Here is a 22,707-nt window from a genome sequence, read left to right on the forward strand (position 1 = left end):
TTCTAATGCAGCGACTGACTTCTGTCGGGTAGTAAATTTTATAAATTAACACTTATTACTTACTAGCATTAGTTATACATTAATGTTTGCTTTAATTAGATTAATGACTTTATTTTGATTGAATGAATGAATTACTTGAAGAAAAATTAAAGTTTGAAATTTGATTTTCTTAACCTAGAAATATTGTATTTAACTAATCAGCTAGACGAGGAAAATGCTTGAATTTCTAATATAAACTAATACCAGTTTCATAAATTTATACAAAGTCCTGTCAACATTTTATTTTGATTAAAGCTATAGATCATTCATAAATATGCAAATACTTATTTATAGAGGCTAATCGGTGGATGAGGAATTTGGAAGAATTCACAATTTGGCGGTAAAGTATTGACTTACTATGTGTTCCAATTAACTAAAATAACAACATAAAATAACAGCAACATTGTATAGTCCACGTATTGCATTGATGACATTATTATCTGTGAATTGTATCAATGCATTATAATGTATACAGTTTAGACCCGGATTAACAGTGCAAGGTGAAAATATAAAGATGCTATGATTTGCTGATGATATAGTAATTCTAACTGAGAGTAAAAAAGATTTAGAAGAAACAATGAATGGTATGGATGAAGTCTTATGCAAGAACTACAGCATGAAAATAAAAAAGAACAAAATGAAAGTAGTGAAATGTAGTAGAAATAATGTCGATGGACCACCAAATATAAAAATAGGAAGAGAAAAGATTACGGAGGTAGAAGAATTTTGTTATTTGTAAAGTAGAATTACTAAAGATGGACGAAGCTGGAGCGATATAGAATGCCAAATAGCATAGGTGAAATGAGGTTTCAGACAGAAATATAATTTGCTTACATCAGAAATTAATTTAAATGTCAGAAAAACATTTTTGAACGTATATGTTTGGAGCATAGCTTTATATGGAAGTGAAACTTGTACGATCAGAGTACCTGAGATGATAAGATTAGAAGCTTTTGAAATGTGGTGCTGTAGGAGAATCTTAAAAATCAGATGGGTGGATAAAGTTACAAATGAAGAGGTGTTGTGGCAAATTGATGAAGAAAGAAGCATTTGGAAAAATATAATTAAAAGAGGAGACAGATTTATAGGCCCCATATTAAGGCATCCTGGAATAGTCGCTTTGATATCGGAGGGACAGGTAGATGGGAAAAAAGTTTTTAAGTGCATATTTTATCCATACCATTGTGGATAGAAACAGGAAGTTTTTTATTCCCATTTTTTAATTATAATAGAATGTCAGCTACTTTTTAAATGAAAATTTTGCAACCTTCATTATTTAGGAATGAACTGTTGCAGCACTTTCAGATAATGCTGTATTTGCTCAAGGTTAAACATACAATTACATTTCATTTGATTGTAACCCTTATTGTAAGATATTAAAAATTGTAACTTTGTTATATGCATAATAAAAAAAGACAGCAATTCTTAAGAATATTAATTTATCCTTACTGGATATGTACAACACTGCAAAAACCAAATTGAACATTACATTGCACATCCCAAAAACTTGTAAAAATAAAAATTCAAAAAGAACTTTTTATTAAAAAAATTGTTACTAATTATATTAACTTCTCATTGCAATTTTTTTTTGCTATTTTAGAGATTTATTAAAAGTTTTCCATGCAGTCATTGTGCTTTTGAAAGTATCCTACATGTATTTGAGTCATCTGACTGACTGAGGAAGATATGACTATCATGAAATCTTTAATGTTGATCTATTTGTCAGGGAAATTCCAGAAATAAGAAAATCCTGCCCTCCTACAAAGGTTTTCTGTCTATTTTCAACTGTTTGTTAAAGAAATTTAATACTATTTAATAACAAATGTATGGATACATTTGTTTATCTTTCATATATGATATGTTAACAGAAATAATATCATGTGATCTCAGCTAGTAATATTTACATAATAAATATAGTATTCATTATTCTAACAAGTAATATAATTTATCTTTATCAACCCAATAAAATTAAAATTTATTAGTTGTAAATGTTTATTACTATTCTACAATTATTATATTAACATTAATGACCTGTTTTATTTCAGGTATTATGATATTAAATAATTAATTTTATGTTTTATCTGTAAAACTAATTAATCTTTTAAATTATTTTTTACAGGTGTAAGAGCAGCTCCATTATGGGATAGTCAGCAACAAAGGTTTGTGGGAATGTTAACCATTACAGACTTTATTAAAATTTTGCAAATGTACTATACTTCACCATCTGTAACAATGGAAGAACTTGAAGAACACAAGTTGGATACTTGGCGCAGTTAGTATTAAAATCAGAAATTTTACATTTTAGTATTGTATAATACTTAAATGATTTAAATCAACATTGAGTTTTAATATATTTAGTTTTACTAGGTTCAAATTCTTGTAATGGCAGTTACCTTTTGTACAGTTTTGAATACTTCATCGTGGATACCGGTGTTCTTTGGTGGTTGGGTTTCAATTAACCACACATTTCAGGAATGGTCAATCTGAGATTGTACAGGACTGCACTTCATTTACATTCATACATATCATCCTCATTCATCCTGTGAGGTTAATACCTTACATTGGTTTCGGAGGCTAAACAGAAAGAGAAGTTTTAATACTTCTTTTTAAGTTGCTTGCATCGGTGTTAACTGTAAATCCAAACAAACATGAGAGTGTGGAATGGAAATGTCTGAGATTGCCAGCCAGGAAAAGTTCAATACTTATGTGTCAGCCGGTAAAGTGATGCTAATGGTGTTTGGAAGAACAATATATAGTAAACAGTGATTACTATTGTGACATGCTAGAAAATGTCGTGGGACTTAAGGAGTAAACATTCTGGTTTTCTTTCAAAAGGCATAATTCTTTTGCATGATAATGCCTGCCTTATTCTGCTTAAAATACATGGAAAGCTATTCAAAAGTCAGACTGGAAGATGTTGCCACATCTGCTTTACATTCCCAATCTTATACCGTCAGATCTTTTTTTGTTTGGTTCTCTCAAAGAATTTTTAGATGGCACTTGAGTTTGACAACAATAAACTGGTAAATAATGGCTCAAATTTTACTACTGGAATAAGAAAACTCATCAAAAGATAAAACATGTGCCTGATTGTAGTTGGATTTTGTTGAAAAGTAATCTGTAATAAGTCATTTAATTTTAATTTAATTTATATTGTAAATGAATGAATTATAAACTTTGTAGTCTTATTTATGTTTAAAATTGATGAACAGTTCTTATATCTTTATCTTCATTAGAGCAATAGATTACAGAATATTATTACAATTTGGCTATTTAGGTAGTTGTTAAAAATATTTATTAAGTCCATTATATTGGCGATCACCATGATGCGAGTGGTAGGCGTCTCAGTCTTTCATCTGGTGGTCCTAGATTCAAATTCCGATCATGCACATGGCATTTTCATGTGCTACAAAATTGCCATTTCATCTCATTCTTCAAGCAATACCTAATGGTGATCCTGGAGGCTGAAAAAAAAAGAAAAAAGTGCATTTACATTAAAATCTTAAAAATTACATTTCTTTATTCTATTAACACATTTCAGTCAATTGCTACTTTCATTTTATTAGTACATGCTTTTTATCATTTTAATTTCCTTTGTTGTGTACATTTTAGTTCTATTAGAAAAAAAATGGTTTTATGGTGTTGTTTACTTTTCAAATTAATTTTTTTTTTCATTTTTCTAACATGTTGAAATTAATAACTAATTGGAAACTGCATTCAAAAACATTAACTCTACTGATCTCTGGGAGCAAGCATATTTAATGTCTTATTTAACTAATTCAGTCATATAACATTAAAGGGACAGTTGAGGTTTCATTATCAAGTTTATTGTAGTTCATCATGTATCATATTAATGTTTTATTTGAAAAGGTTTTACCCATGAAAACCAGATTTAAATCATGTTGTTTATAATCTAATAGTATAAAATAATTTAATTTCATGACGGTTGAATATATTATTTAATTTTAATTTGTTCACTATAGTAGGAAGCATGTATGTATGCATGGCAATCCTGCTGTGGCCAATTCTCTACTAGGAAGGCTTAAATTCATGGTTTTGTATATAATAAATTTTAAACTAAACACTGTTTAAATAATTCAAATTATAATTTATTTCATTTACATAAATAATGTATGTATTTAGGAATGTAAACATTGTAGTTAAAATTTATCCATGATCTGAGTATTGCTGCAAATGAAGTGCATAAACCATTTTCAGTAATTGTACTTTCTTCATGATCTAGTTCTTGCAATTCATGTATAATGTGAATATGGTGCACAAGTAATTTTAATTACTTTGTAGCTTTGTGGACAATATTCCAATGCTGGTTACTTTGTGAAGTAACCTTTTTCTTGATTTTTGACATAATCAGAAAGGATGTATGAACATGTTCTAAAGATCTGTCATTTAAACCTGTTGGCCAGCAGAACCTTTTTCACTCATCTACTCTACCAGTTTCTCTAAAATTAGTGACTATACATGAAATTGTTGACTTATCAGTTACAAGTTAAATACTTATTGGAATCGAGGAAAGCCACAGCATACAAAATAGGAGGAAATTACTTATTTGTTTTGTATATGTTATTGGTTCAAGGTCAAGCATTACCAACCTGTTCATTAGTACCAAACTAAAAGCATATTTACCATTTCAGCAGTTTAATGAATTCAGGGTTATGTAGATTTTAATCACATAACCACATATATATAACACATATAATAAATATATAATATATATATATCACATATAAATTATAACCCACATATATATAAATTATATTGTTATAATAATCAGTAGGTCTTCATAATTTAACATCACAGGTTAGGTTTCTGTAGTTCCAGTATGAAAGATTTTTATGTATTTTCAGTTGATGTTTGGTTCAAGATAGTTAAATTACATTATTGACTTTATTTTAGTAATTTTTAAGTATTATTTTAATGTCACTATGATAAATAAAAAGAACTGGATTAATAATGACTTTATTACTTGCAATAAGTTTTTCCCAATAAAGATTTATTTTATTTGTTTTTCAGATGTTTTGAAGGCTCAGGTGAAGGAATTAGTCAGTATTTCACCAGATGCATCTTTGTATGATGCTATCAAAACTTTAATTCATAATCGCATACATAGGCTACCAGTTATTGATCCAGAAACTGGCAATGTATTGTACATATTAACACATAAACGAATTCTCAGGTTCCTTTTCTTATATGTGAGTATAGAAATGTGTATTAGCTCTTAATAGTTGGTAAATTGATTTTAATATTTATTTGTTTAGGTGTGATTGTACATGCACCATATTTGGTTGTCTTCTTTTAATGAGAGGTTTCCTTTAAACGACTATAATTTAAATAATCTTTGTTAATATTTTGATAAATCGGAAGTTGACTTGTTGAAATTTCTTAACTTATATTGGTTGTTTTCACATTTAGAGTTTAAAAATTAGATTAATTAAACAAATGCATATCACATCAGTATTCAATAATCACTGTCAACAGTTTCTTTATGTAATTATGTACTAATATTTCAGTTAATTGCAAATAATTTAATTCATGTTAACAAGATTTTATTACTGTCAGAAAGTGGTGAAAAGTATTACAAAAAATTTACAACTTTTTTTTTACAAACTACAAGGAATAAATCTGTCTGTTTAATATTGATAACCTAGAAATATATATATATTATATATATATATATGTATATTATATTATATTAATGTTGAAATGTTAAGTAAAATTTGAAAATCAATTTTAAGCTTTCTAGGTTATCAATAATAAAGAGGTTGATGCAAATTTGAATTTAAGAGTTGATTATTATTAAGTATAAAATTTACAAGGTGTGTTCAAAACGTAATGAGAATTATGAAATTTTGCAGTTTGTATTAGTCCGATTCTTGGGATTTTTTTTGTTTTTTGTTATTAGTAAACATGTTTGAAAAGTATCTGTACATTTTTAGCCATATTGCATGTTTAGTCTGTTGTGAGCTGTGAAAAGGATAACACGTGTTTTTGCACAATTGGTTATTTTTTATTTGTATAAATAATGGATCAGAGAAAATGTATTAAATTTTGCTATAAGAATGGAATAAAGTGTAGCAATTTTTTTAAAAAATGTTAAATATTGCATTTGGTGAGCCTGCTATGAGTAAAGCAAGGGTTTAAGAGTGTTATAAGTGTTTCCAAGAAGGTCGTGAAGACGTTAAAGATGATGAGCACCCTGAACGACCCAGCACATCAACAACCGATGAAAACTAATATTTTCATTAATTAATAATGTTTATAAAAAACAAAGGGTAAAATCTAGTAATACAACAACATTGAAACCTATAAATAATAAATATGGCAGTGAAAATATCTATATGAAATACTCTTATACTAATAATGTTATTGAAAGTTTGATTAATGTTTTTAATGATGAAAAATATAAACCAGCTTATAAGCTAAACAATCATATAGTAAAACATTTAAAATTCCATAATGATGATTGTGATTCTAAAAATTTATATGGTATCTATAAAATAACATGCAATGATTATAATAAAATTTGTATTCAAAAAACTAATAGGTCGTTTAGGGCAAGGTTTGCAGAACATTTTACACATAAAAACAGTAAGTTAGGATTTTGTAATGTTGCCGACTGTTTATAGCTGACAAACATTACATTACTGATTTAGAAACAAATTTAAAAATAATTGAAATTACAAAACAAAATGATAATGATAAAAAATTAGACATTTTAGAAAAATATTATTTATACAAATATAAACAAAAATTCAGCTTGATTAATCTGCAGGCAGAGTGATAATAATTTTCTTATCAAAGCTGCTATAGATAGCAGCAGTTTTGTAAATATTAAGTAAAATTCATAAAATATTAGTACAATACTGTACGCTGGCCACAGGCATATGTAGGAAATTTTAAAACAAAAAGTTTAAAAAAATTTGATGTTATTAAGAATGTTTCATTTTTGACTGCATATTATGCACTACATATGCGACAATTTTAATTTCTTGATGTATAATTTTTTAATGGTAATTTTGAAGTTTTTAATTTTTTGATCAACTGAGGATGAGGGAAAATCCTCGAAAGTGGTTTTGATGTGCAAATGAAGTAATAATAATGTAAGAAACTGTTAGATTCTGTACTGTGGTGGATTGCTGAGTTTCACTTTTATTCTTTAACATAATTAGTACTGAGGAAAATATGGACAACAATAAAGAAAGAACTGATTTTACTAAATTACGTGCACCCGCCCATACACACACACATACCAGATTGACAGAAATATATGCAGAATTTTTATATTTCCTGGGCTGTATTGGTCCAGTTGTCACAATTTTTTTTATCAGTTTTCATAAATTTTTTGTTTTTTGTTACATTAAATGTGCCTTGGCATAGTTGGAAATTATTAATTTGTGGGAAAAAGAACAAAGAATTTGCATTAAATTTTGCTTTAAGAATGGAATAATGTGCAGCACTGCACTTGAAATGTTGACTGTTGTTCTTGATGATTCTTCTCTGAATAAAGCAAGCATTTACAAGTGATACATACGTTTCCAACAGGTTCATGAAGACATTGAAGATGACAAGTGCCCTAGACTTCCTAACACAACAATCAATGACAACGTTGAAAAAGTGAAGAAAATTATTATGGACTATCACTCAATCACTATCAGAGAGGTTGCTTATGATGTTGACATACGAGTATCATTTGGCTCATGCCAATTAATTCTTTCAGATGTTTTAAGCATGAAATGTGTGGCAGCAAAATTTGTTCCAAAATTGTTGAATTTAGACCAAAAGCAATGCCCAAAAAACATTACTCTGGAGTTGCCGAATGAAGAGAATGACGATCCAGGACTGTTCAAACAGGTCATAACTGGCGTTGAAACGGGTGTATGGGTATGATGATGAAACCATTCATTCAAATGGAAGTTTCCTGAAAAACCAAGACGGAAAAAAAAGCTTGTAAAGTTTTTTATTTGAAGATTTTGATCAGTGTTCTTTGATTTCAATGGCGTAGTGTATCATGAGCTCTTTCCTCCAGGTCATGCAGTCAATAAGGAGTGCTTCCTGAAAGTTCTTTGCTATTTGCTTGAAACAGTCTGAAGAAAATATATGGATTTGTGGCAGAACTGTTCATGGCAATTGCACCATGGTAATGTACTGGCTCGCACCTCTCTGCTTCTTTGTGAATTTTTTACCAAAAACAATACTGTTATGGTGCCTCAGCTTCTGCATTCACTGGTCAAGGCTCCCTGTAACTATTTCCTTTTCCCCAAGTTGAAAAGAACCATGAAAGGATGACGTTTTGTCAACATTGAAAAGATTAAGGCAGAATTGCTGAGGAGCTAAGTGCCATACAGAAAATTGCATTCCAGAGGTGCTTTGAAGATTGGAAAAAGCACTGACACAAATGTATTGATGTACAAATGTACAAATGTATCTGAAGGGGAGTACTTTGAAGGTGAAAAAATCAATATTGATGAATAAATAAAAATTTTTTGAGAAAAACTAAAATTCCATGTATTTTTTATCAAAAGTTGTGTATATTTATATATTTATAATATAATATATATAAACTCAATCTACAACAAATAAAAAAATGAAAAGGTTATATTATAGCTTTTCTTTCAATAATAAGAAACTATTTTAATCTCCAGAAGTTTCTCAAGATTGTTAGAAAAAAAAGCTGCAAGCCAAATGTAATTAATAATTATAAATTAAATGACAGTAATAAATAAACTATCTTTCTGGGTTAGTGTTACATGTGACCCATAAAGTGAATAAAAAGAAAATCTGTTATATCATGGTACATCAATTTTATATTTAAGGTTCTAATTTTTTTTTTAAATTCCTATTTTGTTTTACATGAAGCATAATGCATTTGTTTAATTAATGATTCCAAAACAAAAAAAAATTCTCAAAATCATTGAATCAAATTCATTGTTTTTGGGTGGTAAATATTTTATGAAAAATTGTAGTTTATATTAAAAATTGTAAAGAAAAAATACAGCTTACTGATGTCCACAAAAGGAAGAAAATTAAATGATTGAGGTGCTTAAAATAATATTAGGATGGGTCTTATCAAATAAGAGAGAGAACAGGTAGGTTCTGAGAGAACAGAATGCGCAAAATTATGCGCATAATTTTGTCAATTATGCGCATGCATTGAAAGATTTTACAGAAGTTACACAATAACCTTTTATGAAAGTTGCGTTGAACTAAATCAAACCATGTGGTTTGCTTTGAAATATTGTAATAATATATCATAGCTTGTAGTTGGTATAGCATTTTGTTTGATGAGACTATATATTTGTGCGTTTGCATATGGAATAAATATTTAATTATGATGATTAATATGATTACTTAATATTTTAATATATTTCTATGTGACACCCCCTGCTTAGATTCATTTGCTTGCTGTAAATGAAAGTAGTTTTATCAGCACAAAAAATGTACTATCTTAAGAGATTAAAAAAACTTGAAAAACCTTGTGCAGTGTTTAAGCTTTGTTTTTGAATTTTTAATGTAGAAATCTCTTATCCTGCTTAGTAATTGTCTTCCAATAAAGATACAGTGTTATAATTTTCTAATACGAGATTGAATCAAAAGTTAACAAAATCTGGACCTAAAATTAACCAAACTGAGGGTAAATTAGATCATGTTCTCTCATTATTGAGGAATCATTTTAAATATTTTTACTTAAGTTAATATAGTATAATCAGATTAAACAATTTGATACTCAAGAAAGTGGGTTTCCTAGTTAATATTTTGGTTTTGATTTAGAAAAGTTTTTTTTGTTATAAATTATACATTAAACTCTTTTATTATTATATATTTTAAAAATGGTTTTTATTTTAAATTATAAAAGGAAAATCAATTTGTAACTTAATGTGTAAATTAATTTGTTTAATTTATGTTTTAGATAAATGATTTGCCAAAGCCAAGTTATATGAACAAGACTCTGAATGAATTGAGGATAGGTACTTTTGAGAATATAGAAACTGCAAGTCCAGATACTTCAATAATCTTGGCTTTAAAAAAATTCGTTGAAAGGAGAGTATCAGCTTTACCAATGGTTGATGAGGAAGGACGATTAGTTGATATATTTGCCAAATTTGATGTTATTGTAAGTTAATTTATTGTGTGCCTCAATTTGTTTTTTCTTGCATAATATTTATATACACTGGGTGTATCAAGAAATTTTCCTGGGACTTTCATAACGTATTCTACTTATGAAAATAGTGGAAAAGTTCATAATACACACAAAAAAAAGTTCATAAAAATGATATATGTCCTAAACTGCTTTGTTTGCAAGATAGGCTAATGAAATATTTCGCTTGGATTTCAGCTATTCTGGTGAAATGAAGGTGTACAGAAATTTTTAGTATGTTAATTAAGGGGCAGAATTAGTGATATTTTTGGTTTTTGATCTAAAAAAATAAGTCCCAAAACTGTATCTGCAGTAGTTTTTGAGAAATCTGGGATGAAAACCAATAAATTGGGGTAAATAATCCTGTTTTTTATGTTTGATGTACAATAACTGTTAAGTAACTTTGTTAATAAAGACGTAATACTTGTAGAGAATTTAATTCTGAACAAATGGTATAAGATAAGTTGAAAAATAAAACAAAGAAAAGTTAGAAAAATTCAAATTTTTATTAGAAACAATACACTATACCAAAATGTGTTAAATTATACGTACCAGTTCACAATAAATGTTCAAAAATGAATCATCTTCAACACATTTCTTGGCTCGCTTCTGTACTACTTTTGTTACTTTTTATAGTAGCTTCAGGGCTGTCTGTAAGTTGCTCAGCCGCATTCATAATATGGACAATTAATTCCTCACGAGAATGTATTTTTGTTTTGTGTACAATATTATCCATCCCCAGATGCAACAATCTAAAGGTGTTAGATCAGCTTTCTGGTGGCCAGGGATGTGGATCTCGATGATTGATCCATTTCTCAGGGAAATGATGATTTAAGTAAGAAGATGGAAACAGCATAAGAGAAGTGGGAAGGTGTGGAATTGTGCTTGAAGTATAAGTATACTTTGTGTCAGCACTAGAGGAACATCTGCAAGCAGCTGCAGCGATTCTTCTTGAAGAAAGTGCAAATAGATCTTAGCATTTAAGTGGCCAGGTAATATGTATGGTCTAAACAGCTGATAGTGAAGAATGCCACACCATACATTGATGCTAAATCGGTGTTGAAAATTTTATTTCACTGTTTCATGAGGATTTATTGCTGTCCATGATTGCTCATTGTGTAATTTGTTGATAATATCAAGTGAAATTTACCTAGTTGATTGTACAACTTACTGCTGTCGATTTGTATTCCACCAGTTGCAGAACTCCAAGCGAAGTGGACCATTTCCTGGGTGTAGATGTTGAACTGGCTGTTCATGATAACAATAAAACTTGTTTTGTTTGGGTGTCCTCCAAACCATCGAATGTGAAACTCCGATCCGCTTAGAAGGACGTTGTATACTGATGCCTGGACTGCGCAGAACGGTATCAATAATAATTTCATCAATAACAGCGTCATGTTGCACAGATCATTCTTAGCTGATATGAATACTAGGTAGTGAACCGTTTCCCAAAGATTGTGAAAAGTCAAGCTAATTGTTTTAGCGTCTTGGAATCCTGTGATTCAGAAAACGTATTTCATATTTTCCTGCTGCAGTTGTAGCATTATCATTACATGCACCGAAAATTAACACCATATTCCTCTGTTGCAAAAAGGTATGGCATTACTTCAAGTGGCAAAGTGATTACGTTCAAACTAAAATTCACAGAAAACCTTCTCTTATGACCACATAGTTCACAGTATCCAATATACTTAATGTACCTTATAAAATGATTTAAAGTAATGTAGTATTGTGCATTGTTGATCAGCTGTTGTTATTTTATTGCCAACTTTGAAATAATAATTTTTCAAATAACTTATTGTAAAAAAATCATTGATAAAAAAATTTTATCTAATTAATATTTATTTATTTATTTTTATTTTACAATTGCTGTGTAATTTCTTATTTTTAACAGTAAATTGTTTTTAAACATTTTTCACATCACCAAAATGGAATTCGGTTTTTGTTTCCATTAAATAAGTACTTTTCTGACAAATGTAGTAATGTTGTACTGTTTCTAAATATAATTTTTTATACCATTTTGTTCAGAATTAAATGTTTGTCAAACGGCATGAGGGTTCTTGCTACCCCAAATGTTACAGTAATGACAGTTAAAGTGATCAGAAACATGGAAGGTAGCTTTGTTAGAGAATATTACTTTTTCTAAGAACGCATTAGTTTCGTTCACTTTATCAAGAATATCCACTGGAAAATTGTGACGGTATGGTTTATTATCATCTTCAATCGCATGAACTGTCTGAATTTTGTATGCATAAAGTTTTAAGATGTTTGTACAACCTTCACAATTATTGATTGCAGTATTCCCAGTTCTAAACTTACATGATTGGTTTATTTACCTGGGCTTCTCTAAAAAATGTTTCTTACTTGATCCACAACTTCCTTGGAGATGGGAGGTCTGCCAGCACCTTTATTGTTTACCACATTTCCTGTGTCGTTAAACTGTTAATATCAATGTTTAAAAAAGAGTCTTTATTAGGATCAAGGCTGTACTCTAAACGAAAACGTCTGTCTTATCATTACAACAAAACTTCTTTTGGGTTGTGTATACAGAATGAATTGGCTGTTCTATGTATTTCAAATATCTTTTGAAGATTTCATGTTATTTGGTGTTATAGCTCATGGAGGTGTTTTATCCTTCATAAATCTTGGCCTCCAGTCTTCCCCTTTAACATCACCAAATCCATTGGACCTCTGTCATCCATTTCTCTTTTGCTTTTCTTTTCCATCACCTTTAATGAGTTCTTTCTTTTCATATCTTTTCTGATATTTTTGACTCCTCCATTCTCATTGTTTTTTGCAAGCAGCTGATCCTTAGGAATTTCACATACCTCTTAATATTTTTATTACATCAGATTTTCTAGTTTTTCAATCTGCACAACCTCTATTTTTTGTTCTCTTAAACCAGACCACAAATTTTCCTCATTATTTTTCAAATTATTTAAGATTATTTGACTCTGATATTTTTAAGTCTACATTTAATGATTGGGTTAATTACTCTTCTTCTTATTTCTAATTTAAATTTTCTTCTATTAGATGATTTTTAAATTAATTATTATTTTTTATTTCCTAATATGGTACTTTGCAACTGTTTTCTGTTTAACTAATGAACAATAAGCAACACTCTCCTACCATCACAATAAGAAGAAAATGATATGTTTGACATGCAAATGAAGTATATTTTTGTACGGACTCAGGCCAACCATTCATGAGATGTCCGGTTAATTAAACCCCAACCACCGAACTATATTGGTATCCACTGTCTAGTATTCAAATCCATATAAAAGTAACCAAATTTTACTAGAATTTGAACCTTCAACTTAAAAAATCAGCTGTTAAATAACTGATTGGTGAGGACAAATTTACCGTAGATCAGTCTGATGGGCATTCAAATTAATTATTTGAATTTACAATATTTTATTAATACATAAATTATATATATACATTTTTTTAATTATTCTTTTCTAATTTCAGAATTTAGCAGCTGAAAAAACTTACAATAATTTAGATGTTTCATTACAAAAAGCTAATGAACATAGGAATGAATGGTTTGAGGGTGTACACAAATGCCGGTTGGATGAAACTCTCTTTACTGTTATGGAAAAAATAGTTCGTGCTGAGGTATATTATTTTTCTCTATTTTTTTAATAGTATGTGTTCTGATTTTTTTAATGTTAATTTTCATTAATTTTGCAACTCGTATTTTTGTTTAAATTATATTTATATCAAATGCTAAAACAATTCTATAGGATCTCATTACTATGAATTAGTTATTTGTAAAATTTTCTAATTTTAGTAACTAAAATATCTTATACCAATTTCAGTGTTAAATGAAATTTGCGTTACTCTGAAGTTAATGAAAAATGAAAACTTTTCTTTTTACCTATTAAATTTTTGAAGTTTGAAAGCAATGATATATTTTTCATATCAATTCATTTACTTGTAAAAATTAGGTTTTGTAAATACATAAGATTGTGTTGTCATAATATATGAAAACAATATATTTATTAGCGAGTGCTGTAAAAGTGTTTGATATATTAAAATAAACTTACAAATTAAACTTTCAAAATAAACTTACAAATTAAAAAAAAATCTTTCTGAGGATGTAATATTAAATAAAATATAATATTAAGTTCTAAAGAGCAGGAGAAAACATGTTCTAAGTTGCAGGATTTTTTTTACAAAAGAATTTTTAGGGACTAAAACTTTTCAAACTCAACTATCCGAGTTTTGTCTAATTAAAATTTAATTGTTTAAGGTTGTTTAAAAGAATGAAATAAATTTTTTTGGTGAGTATTTGTTATATGAAAGCTAATTTGTATAGTAACACATAATACATATAGTACATACATATTGTAGACATGAAGGCCTTAACCTGACTAATTATAAGGACTAACTGATGAATCTAAGAAAAAGGGAAATTTATTGACATAAATTTCTCTTCTTCAAAATTTTACACCATGCCTTGTCGCTATTTATTTTTAAAACTCTTAGACATCTGTTTCTATATTTATACACATATTAGTTATACTTTCACATTTTCCTTCTCTCTTTATTATTACAAATTTTTATGAAAGGTTTGCATATTCTTATCTTAATTAAAATTTTTTGACGTATGATATTTTTCAAAGTACTCGTCTGAATAAAAACTTGATCTTTGATTTCTGGTACTTTACAATATTGTGTATATTTGGGTACTTTGCAAAGCATTCTGTTATTTTGCTACATCAAGCATTTCATTATTGCTTAATTATATGCATAAGCATATAATTATAAGCATATTATTAAGCATATAATTATATGCTTATGCATATAATTATATGCTTATATAATTGAGAAGTGCTTGTTAAACATATTCTCTAAACATGACACTGGAAAAAAGATTTTTTTTAGAGAGTTAATTTAATTTAAAATTGGATATTTGCCCTTTTTTATTATACCTTAACCTAATTTCAAAAGCCTATCTTTCTGGTTTCTTTGTTATCTGTATTTCAGTACCATAAAACTCTTTTCTTTTTGCTATTTTTACAAAATTTCTCTTTATTCTTTAAAACGATCATTAGCAAACTATTGTTTTCATGAAAGCTTTTCTAGCTGTAACATTCTGCTTTTTATGTCTTTCATCATTTATAATTTTGCTTTGTAAATTACAGAATTCTTTAAAATGTGATATTCTTCAGTCATAAATTCATTCCGTGTTAAATTTAATCTTAGCTTCAACCATTAATGGATTTAACTATAAACTAAGTACAGTATTAATAAATATTAATATCATCAACAAATCTTAATCTTACCAATAAGTATTAATTTTTATTTTATTATAAAATTCTTACCTCACTCACTGGTACATAATATTTTATTTTTATTTTTGGTTGTTTTATTTCCATTTTAAACTCTTAAATTTATTGTCAGAACTCTAAATATTTAGATATTAAACCAGCCATTCATCAGAAACATTAAAACATACAAACTTTGACTTGGAAACTTAATTCAGCCAGTAGTAGTATGTTTAAAAATTAATTTAGTGTAGTTATCTCCTCCAAATACAATTATAGAGATTTTTGACTGAATCATGTTTGTTAAAAATATATTTCAATGGCAAAATATTAAACTATGTTGAGCCACTTTTAATGAAATAAAAGCTGTTCATAAAAACTCTTTATAATTTTGAGTAATAAATAAATTTATTATAATACAATTACTATTCTTCTATAGTAAATAGGTAAGTTATATTGAAGTTATTTCTTTGTATTAAATAAATAAGATTTCAACATGTGCTGTATCGGTGGACTATTATGTCTAGATGGTAATCTAACTTGAAAAGAAAAATTGACCAATCGCTCTATCACTTGTTACACAATACCACACATTAATTTAAAAACTGCCTCTAACATGCTTGGTATTGAAATTAGGGTCCTTCCAAGACCCAAATTCTGACATTTTGTTTATTAACTTTTCTTGGTAAATGAAACGTTGCCTCTTCAAAAAAGCAATTTTATTATAAAGATTGTACAAAACTATAAAGTGTGGTTCTAACTATAAAGCAAAATTCTTACAAGCTATCCCATCTTCATGTGGGACGGCTTATAGTAATTGAAGTTTGTAAGGAGACATTTTTAAATGTTTCATAAATGTTCATTCATATGAGCAATAAACTGAATAAGAAATGTTTAATTCACTTGCTTGTAATATTGACATATACAGACCATGAATAAATGCTTGTTGTACTCTGACATTTTTGCCAGATACACTTGTTGTGCTAAACAATTGAAATAGTCTTATATTCATATTGTGAATCACCACGTCGAATATGTTGTGATGGTGCCATATTTTGACACAATCACAGCATATTCTTATGATTACTATTCTTAAATAAAACCTGCCTGCTACATCCATGATCTGTATTTAAATTGATGTTTATATTTAAACTTGTTAAGTTCTTTTATGCACACCCTATACTTTTTATTGATATGATTCAGTAAAATTCCTGCAAGTTTAGGGTGGATGATGATTAAAAAGACAAACCAGTTTCAGGGTGATTTGGTTATTCTTGGAGAACGTAGTTTTTCTGGATGATGGTTGTAACGTTTGAAAACTAGGTTTCTGAAAAAACATTTCATGTGAAATTCATTAGTAAGGCTTTTTTTGGTAAGTTAGAATTTACTAATGGAAATGAAGAACAAGCAAAAATTTTATGGCATTACAGATCGACATAGAAACTTATTACTTATATAAGTTTTATATTGTACTTAATATACATACTTATAATGTAAAAGTAATTATAATATACTTAATGCAGAGAAAAATTATTTTGCAGTCAGGTTAATTAGGCAGTGTAATAAGTCCTTCTAAAAAAAGGATAATTAGTTTTCATTTGCCAAGCCATTAGAGTGCAATTTTTATATATACCAGGAAAAACTGGGTGATGGTTGTTCAAATTAATTAAAATTGTGATTTTATATGTAATAGTATTTAATTAGTTTTCAAGTAAACTGACATATAGGAATAATATTTAAGTAGACTTCAGCCCAGTGTAATCTTGTTTTAGATACCTGCAGTGCTTGTTAAATCGATTTAAGAAAGGAAAATAAGAAAACTTATTTTTATAAACATTCTTGCAGTTCTCAACTGAACTCCCAAGCATCTAGTGTAAAATATTTCATATCCGATATTATTTTGAAGGAAGAAGTTCAGAGATATATTATGTTAGTGATTATATTATTTTTTTTTTAATTTAAAATGTTGTGTAAGACATATATTTAGGGTTATTCTATTAATTAATTTTTTACAGGTGCACAGGCTTGTTGTTACTGATGATGATGATAAAGTAATAGGCATATTATCTCTATCTGATTTGCTGTTATATCTGGTCCTTCGACCTTGTGGTAAGTTTTTAACAATACTATTGTATAAATCTACTATAATTTTAATTTTTAATTACAAGCAGTTTGTTTATTTCATGAATATAACATAAAAGAAACCAAAGAAAATCTCATGATTGAAGGTTTTTAATTAATTACTTATGAAAATTAACTGTCCAGTTACCTATTTAAATTATTATTTTTTTCTCCAAATAATTCACCTAGGAACGTGTTAGATAATTTATTTATTTGCAGTTGTTTCTTTTTTCTGTTTTTCTATCTGCCCAGTACCTTTTCATTTGTTTGATATCTATTTCCTTTGTTCTTCAGAAAGATCAGCTAGGTTCTTGAGTTTTGGTGTTTCTTTTATTTTATCTTTCATTTTCATATTTTATTCAAATTATTATTATAATGGAAACTCAAAAATTTGTATCGATTAATTTCAGTGAAGAGGATTATGAAATAACATGAATTTATAGAACAGACAAAATATACTGCATTAAAAATTTTTTACTTCATTAAAGTAACTAGTAATTGCAGTGGATATTTTTTAAAATTTGAGGAATGCCATACCTGATGTCGTTTCAAAACTTCTCCCCTTCAACTTGGGAAAGAGTAAGAAGTCATATGAAGCTAAGTTAGGCAAATGTGGTAGATGTGGAATACCCACCGTGTTGTTTTTTTGCCAATAACTACTGCATGATAAAAGTGGTAAGTGGCCTTGCCCTGCATTGTCATGGTGAGGTCCCAGTTATTCCTCCACTACTTATCTGAATTTCTCATTCTTATATTCTACCTTAGCAAACATAGGACAACATGATAGAACTCTACATTAATTGTCTGACCAGGAAGTATGAACTTCTAATGGATAATCTGTTAAGGATAAGGATGTTGCTATTGACTTGACAGGATTTCTTCAGTTGAGGTGAAATCGGTTCAAAGCAGTTGTTTCAGACATTTTTGTGATGTTATTTTTGTTCAGTAGTTGTGGCACAAATATTTTACCAACCCTTCTTTTGTCCATTTCTTGTGCCAAAATTTGCTGACTTATGATAATTCCATGATATTACAGATATCATTGATGATCTTCCATAATCATATTTTGAATAGCAATGACTTTTTCTGGTGTAACTCCAGTAGATGATCATCACAAACAATCATGTTCATCATTGAAAGATTTTTATTCATTTCAGTATTACAGAACTTGATACAGATAAACTGTTATCTCATTGTGGAATTGTAAATCACAAGCAAATATGACAATGGAAAACTGCTTGCTAAACAACAAATTCATCTACTTAAATTGAAGCTGCTAAGCAAATTGACTTATGAAGAATATATGATATTGCTACTAATACAAATTTGAGGAATTGTTGGGCTTCTGTTCTGCTAATCATAATTAATTTGCATAAGAGAACAATATCAATGATTCAAAGATAATAACTAAAATGAATTATGTTTATTTATTAAAACCAAAATTAGAATTAAAATTACCTTGCCGCTCTTTGAAAAGAAATGTATCATGTGATAGGAAATATCTTTATGGTTGATTAGGTTAAGATTTGAAACACAACTTGTCAGTCAAGCTTACACCATGATTTGTATAACTAGTGTTCATGTAAGCTATTTTTTTCTCAAAAAATAATTCTCTTAATTCAATTTTATTTTTTGAAAATGCCATTGTTAGTTCAATTCTAAAGTTTAAATTTTGAAATTTGCAATGTTAAATAAATTTATTATATTAGATAAATTTCTTCTGCATGGAGGCTTAACATACTGCAATAAAGGTGATGGGTGCATCACTGTTTCAGTATATTCTAGTCATAAACTAAGCGACTGGCAATTAAGTAAGTTTTGTAGTTATATTTCATTAAGTAGAATTATATTTTTTGAAAACATTATATGAAGCTTAAATTCACAAAAAAAAAATTGTTTTACTTTAACAATCTATGTATACTTCTATTGAATTTTATTTATTAAACATATTTTTTTGTGTTTTTTTTTTGTAATTGAGTAGTTTTTGTTATACTAATTTTTCTTATATTTTTACCTTTATCCTATTTGTTGTTTCTTAACTATAAGTTTAGAGGGATCAGCTGTTTTTCTTTAATACCAATATGTAATTGTTGCCATACCCTTGAAAAGTTTGCTTTATCAAGAAATTTTATTACTGTCTTTTTATTGCAGGAGAAGATGGAAATGTTGGCGATTCGGTTGCTAATTCTGTTCGATTGCAAGATCAGCAGCAGCAACAACAGGAGCAGCAATCACCGTTACAAACCCAAGGCTCTGGAGAAGATACAATACCAGAAGAGGATGGTGGAGGCTCTAGCAGTGATGGAGAGAGAGGTCCCGAATCCCCTGTTCCTTCACCATTACCAAGTCCACCGCTTGTTGCACCATCAGAGAATACATGGCGGGAAGTAACTGTCTCTGGAGGGGAATGAATTTTATATTAATTATACGATTATGTGCAAAGTTAATGTTGTTTTTTATGTGATGCAGTATTGCTGGTTGAACAGCATTAGTATAAATTTTGCTATGTATCATTGACATTTTCAAAATGATGGAATTACTCCAGTTTCTTGTCACAAAAGAATTAGGGAACTTCGAAAGAATGTGAAATCAAATTTTAATTGATATATGGAGAAAAAGAAGAGATTAGGGTTTTGAACAGGAAGTTTTTTTAGTGGTGGGGAAATAATACTTAACACACACAAACATAAATACATATATTCACTTATAATCAAACACAGGCATAATTAGAGAAATACTTCTAGATATTGTTGTCTGGAAAGGTATTTTTGGATTTTGTATTTTATGAACTAGCGTATTGATTTTTACTTTACTCTTTTTCTTGTCAGAGGTTTTATCACATTAAGTTTTGTAAATTTTATGCATTTGTATATATATTTACACATACACTCACTCACACATATGAACACATACAGTCAAATGAAAATTTCATACCATTTTATTTTTATGTTTTCTTTTTTTTAATTTTATGTGTTTTATGTAGAGCTTGGTTTTTAATTATTTAATTACAGTGTAACATATTTTTTAATAATATATATATATTTTTTTATTAACTGATTATTAGTCATGGATACAATATTTAAAGTGCCTCTTTCTGTAATAAGCTTTGTAGGTTTCAGTGTATGGTAATTCATTAAATGTTTGGCCTATGTTGTTTTATTTAATTATTATTAATATTGTTGTGTGACTGCAGGATTATTTATTTATTTAATTTATTGAATCTAGTATTAAGTGGTGTAAAAAGATAAATATTTTTAGTAGATTTATTGAGAAATCTCTAATCTTTTATTATTATGGCTAAGATAATTTACGGGACTACAATATACAAGAAATATTTTTTGTTCTTTTTAGAGGTATTCAGTATACAACATTAAACAAAGAAGTATATTTATTACATGTTGCTGTTTTCATATTTTAACGAATTTTATATGAAATGAATTCAAGTAGTACATTATAATTACAGTATTAATATTATGTGTAAATTTGCTCATTATGTAATTGTTTGTATTAACTGTACTTATATCACTGAACTTTTAATTAGATGTTAATTGATACTTTTGTTGGCAATTATGACTGCTGAAGTCACAAAAGTAATGTGTTGCGCATATATGTTGACTTGTTTTCATGCTCACATTCGCTTAGTTTTATAAAGCAGTACATAATGAAAATATAAGTTTAAGTAGCGTGTATAATAATGACTTATTATTACTAATCTGCTGTGAAATCATATTCAAAATTTTTTTTTCTTGGTTAAGTACTCATGTAAAAGCATAAATATGTATGCACCAATCAGATAAAACAGTTATGATTATGATGTAGAATTATCCCCTTAGCCTCTATTTATGTGATAATATTATAAATTTATGTTATAAAAATAATTTATAGATCTCAACCAAAGGGGATGTAAAAAATGAATTGAATAAAAATAGTTCATTTTAAAAAAGATATGTACAAAGTGACAAGGGACTGGTATTGTTGTTAAAGTTACATGAGACTTTGTTTATATTATGTGTTATTATAATAATGTGTAAGAAGTTTGTGTAATTTTTACAGCTTATGTATATATTATATATAATAATAATAAAAAGTCAAACTAGAGTTGGCAGAGATTGTCATTAGGATATAGACTTTTTTCCAGTATCAGGAATAAAAAAAAAATAATGTTACTACTATGTTGTGTTATTAATATTGTAATTATTATCATTATTATTACACTTATTTCATTATTAAATGTATCACAATGAGGAAAACCAGTTACATTTATTTTCAGATTCCTATTTCATTTGTGTGTGAAGGTGGTATTATTTGTTGAAAAGTATATGTCATATTCACGATGAGGTTGCCAAGAATATCAAGAAGGTATTTTATTTTGTGTTAATTTGTTTTATTAAAATTTCCTTGTTGTTTCAAATTACTTGTGTGAACTAATCTGATTACTTTCTACTTTGATTGGAGAAATTACCTTTTGATTTAAAAATTTCACCCAATTTTCAGCAGCGTTTTGGATTTTTTTTTGTCACTGAGATAGTTTTGTGAATCATGAGTCTACAGAAATCCATTAACTGTTGGATATTTATTTATAGTATTCATCATAATTATTTTAATCAGTGTACTAGATGATTGCCTGATAATTATTAACAGGCGGGTTGGACATCATACAGTGAGTTGCTCAAGACTGTTAAGGAGACAGTAGCGATGGAGGAGGTGGATAATTTGGTGAAACAGGGGCTTGCTGGAGATTTGCATATTCAAGTTAAGGGCGCTGATAAGGGGTTGCTTTGAAGACAGTTCTCCACTATAAGGCCAAGAACTTGCATGTCGACATGAAGACGAGGAGTGGTTGCAGGTTGGTGGTTTACCTTTTTTTTTTCAGTTACTGTTTACTCTGGAACCACTATCATGTATTATTTCAGAGGATGAATTAGGATGTATGAGTGTAAATGAAATGTACAGTCTTGTACAGTCTCAGGTCGACAATTTCTGAGATAATGTTGTTAATTGAAACCCAAACACCAAAGAACACTGGTATCCACGATCTAGTATTCAAATCTGTATAAAAGTAACCCCTTTACTAGGATTTGAACCTTTGAATGTACCATGACTTAGGTGGAGATTACTGAG

General features: G+C 28.3%; 1 protein-coding gene across 2 annotated transcripts in view; it reads left to right on the forward strand.

The window, feature by feature from the left end:
• Nucleotides 1–21,836, forward strand: part of SNF4Agamma (SNF4/AMP-activated protein kinase gamma subunit) — a 1,283,477-nt gene extending 1,261,641 nt beyond the window's left edge. For both annotated transcript variants that reach the window (XM_075357143.1, XM_075357144.1), the window contains 6 exons: nt 2,159–2,311; nt 5,071–5,249; nt 9,965–10,168; nt 13,664–13,810; nt 17,481–17,574; nt 19,738–21,836. In XM_075357143.1, coding sequence (XP_075213258.1) covers nt 2,159–2,311; nt 5,071–5,249; nt 9,965–10,168; nt 13,664–13,810; nt 17,481–17,574; nt 19,738–19,997 — 1,037 coding nt within the window. In that variant the 3' untranslated portion in view covers nt 19,998–21,836. The remainder of the gene's footprint in view (nt 1–2,158; nt 2,312–5,070; nt 5,250–9,964; nt 10,169–13,663; nt 13,811–17,480; nt 17,575–19,737) is intronic.
• Nucleotides 21,837–22,707: the final 871 nt, after the last annotated feature.

Source organism: Lycorma delicatula, chromosome 2 (assembly GCF_047948215.1).
Source record: "Lycorma delicatula isolate Av1 chromosome 2, ASM4794821v1, whole genome shotgun sequence".
Taxonomy (NCBI): domain Eukaryota; kingdom Metazoa; phylum Arthropoda; class Insecta; order Hemiptera; family Fulgoridae; genus Lycorma; species Lycorma delicatula.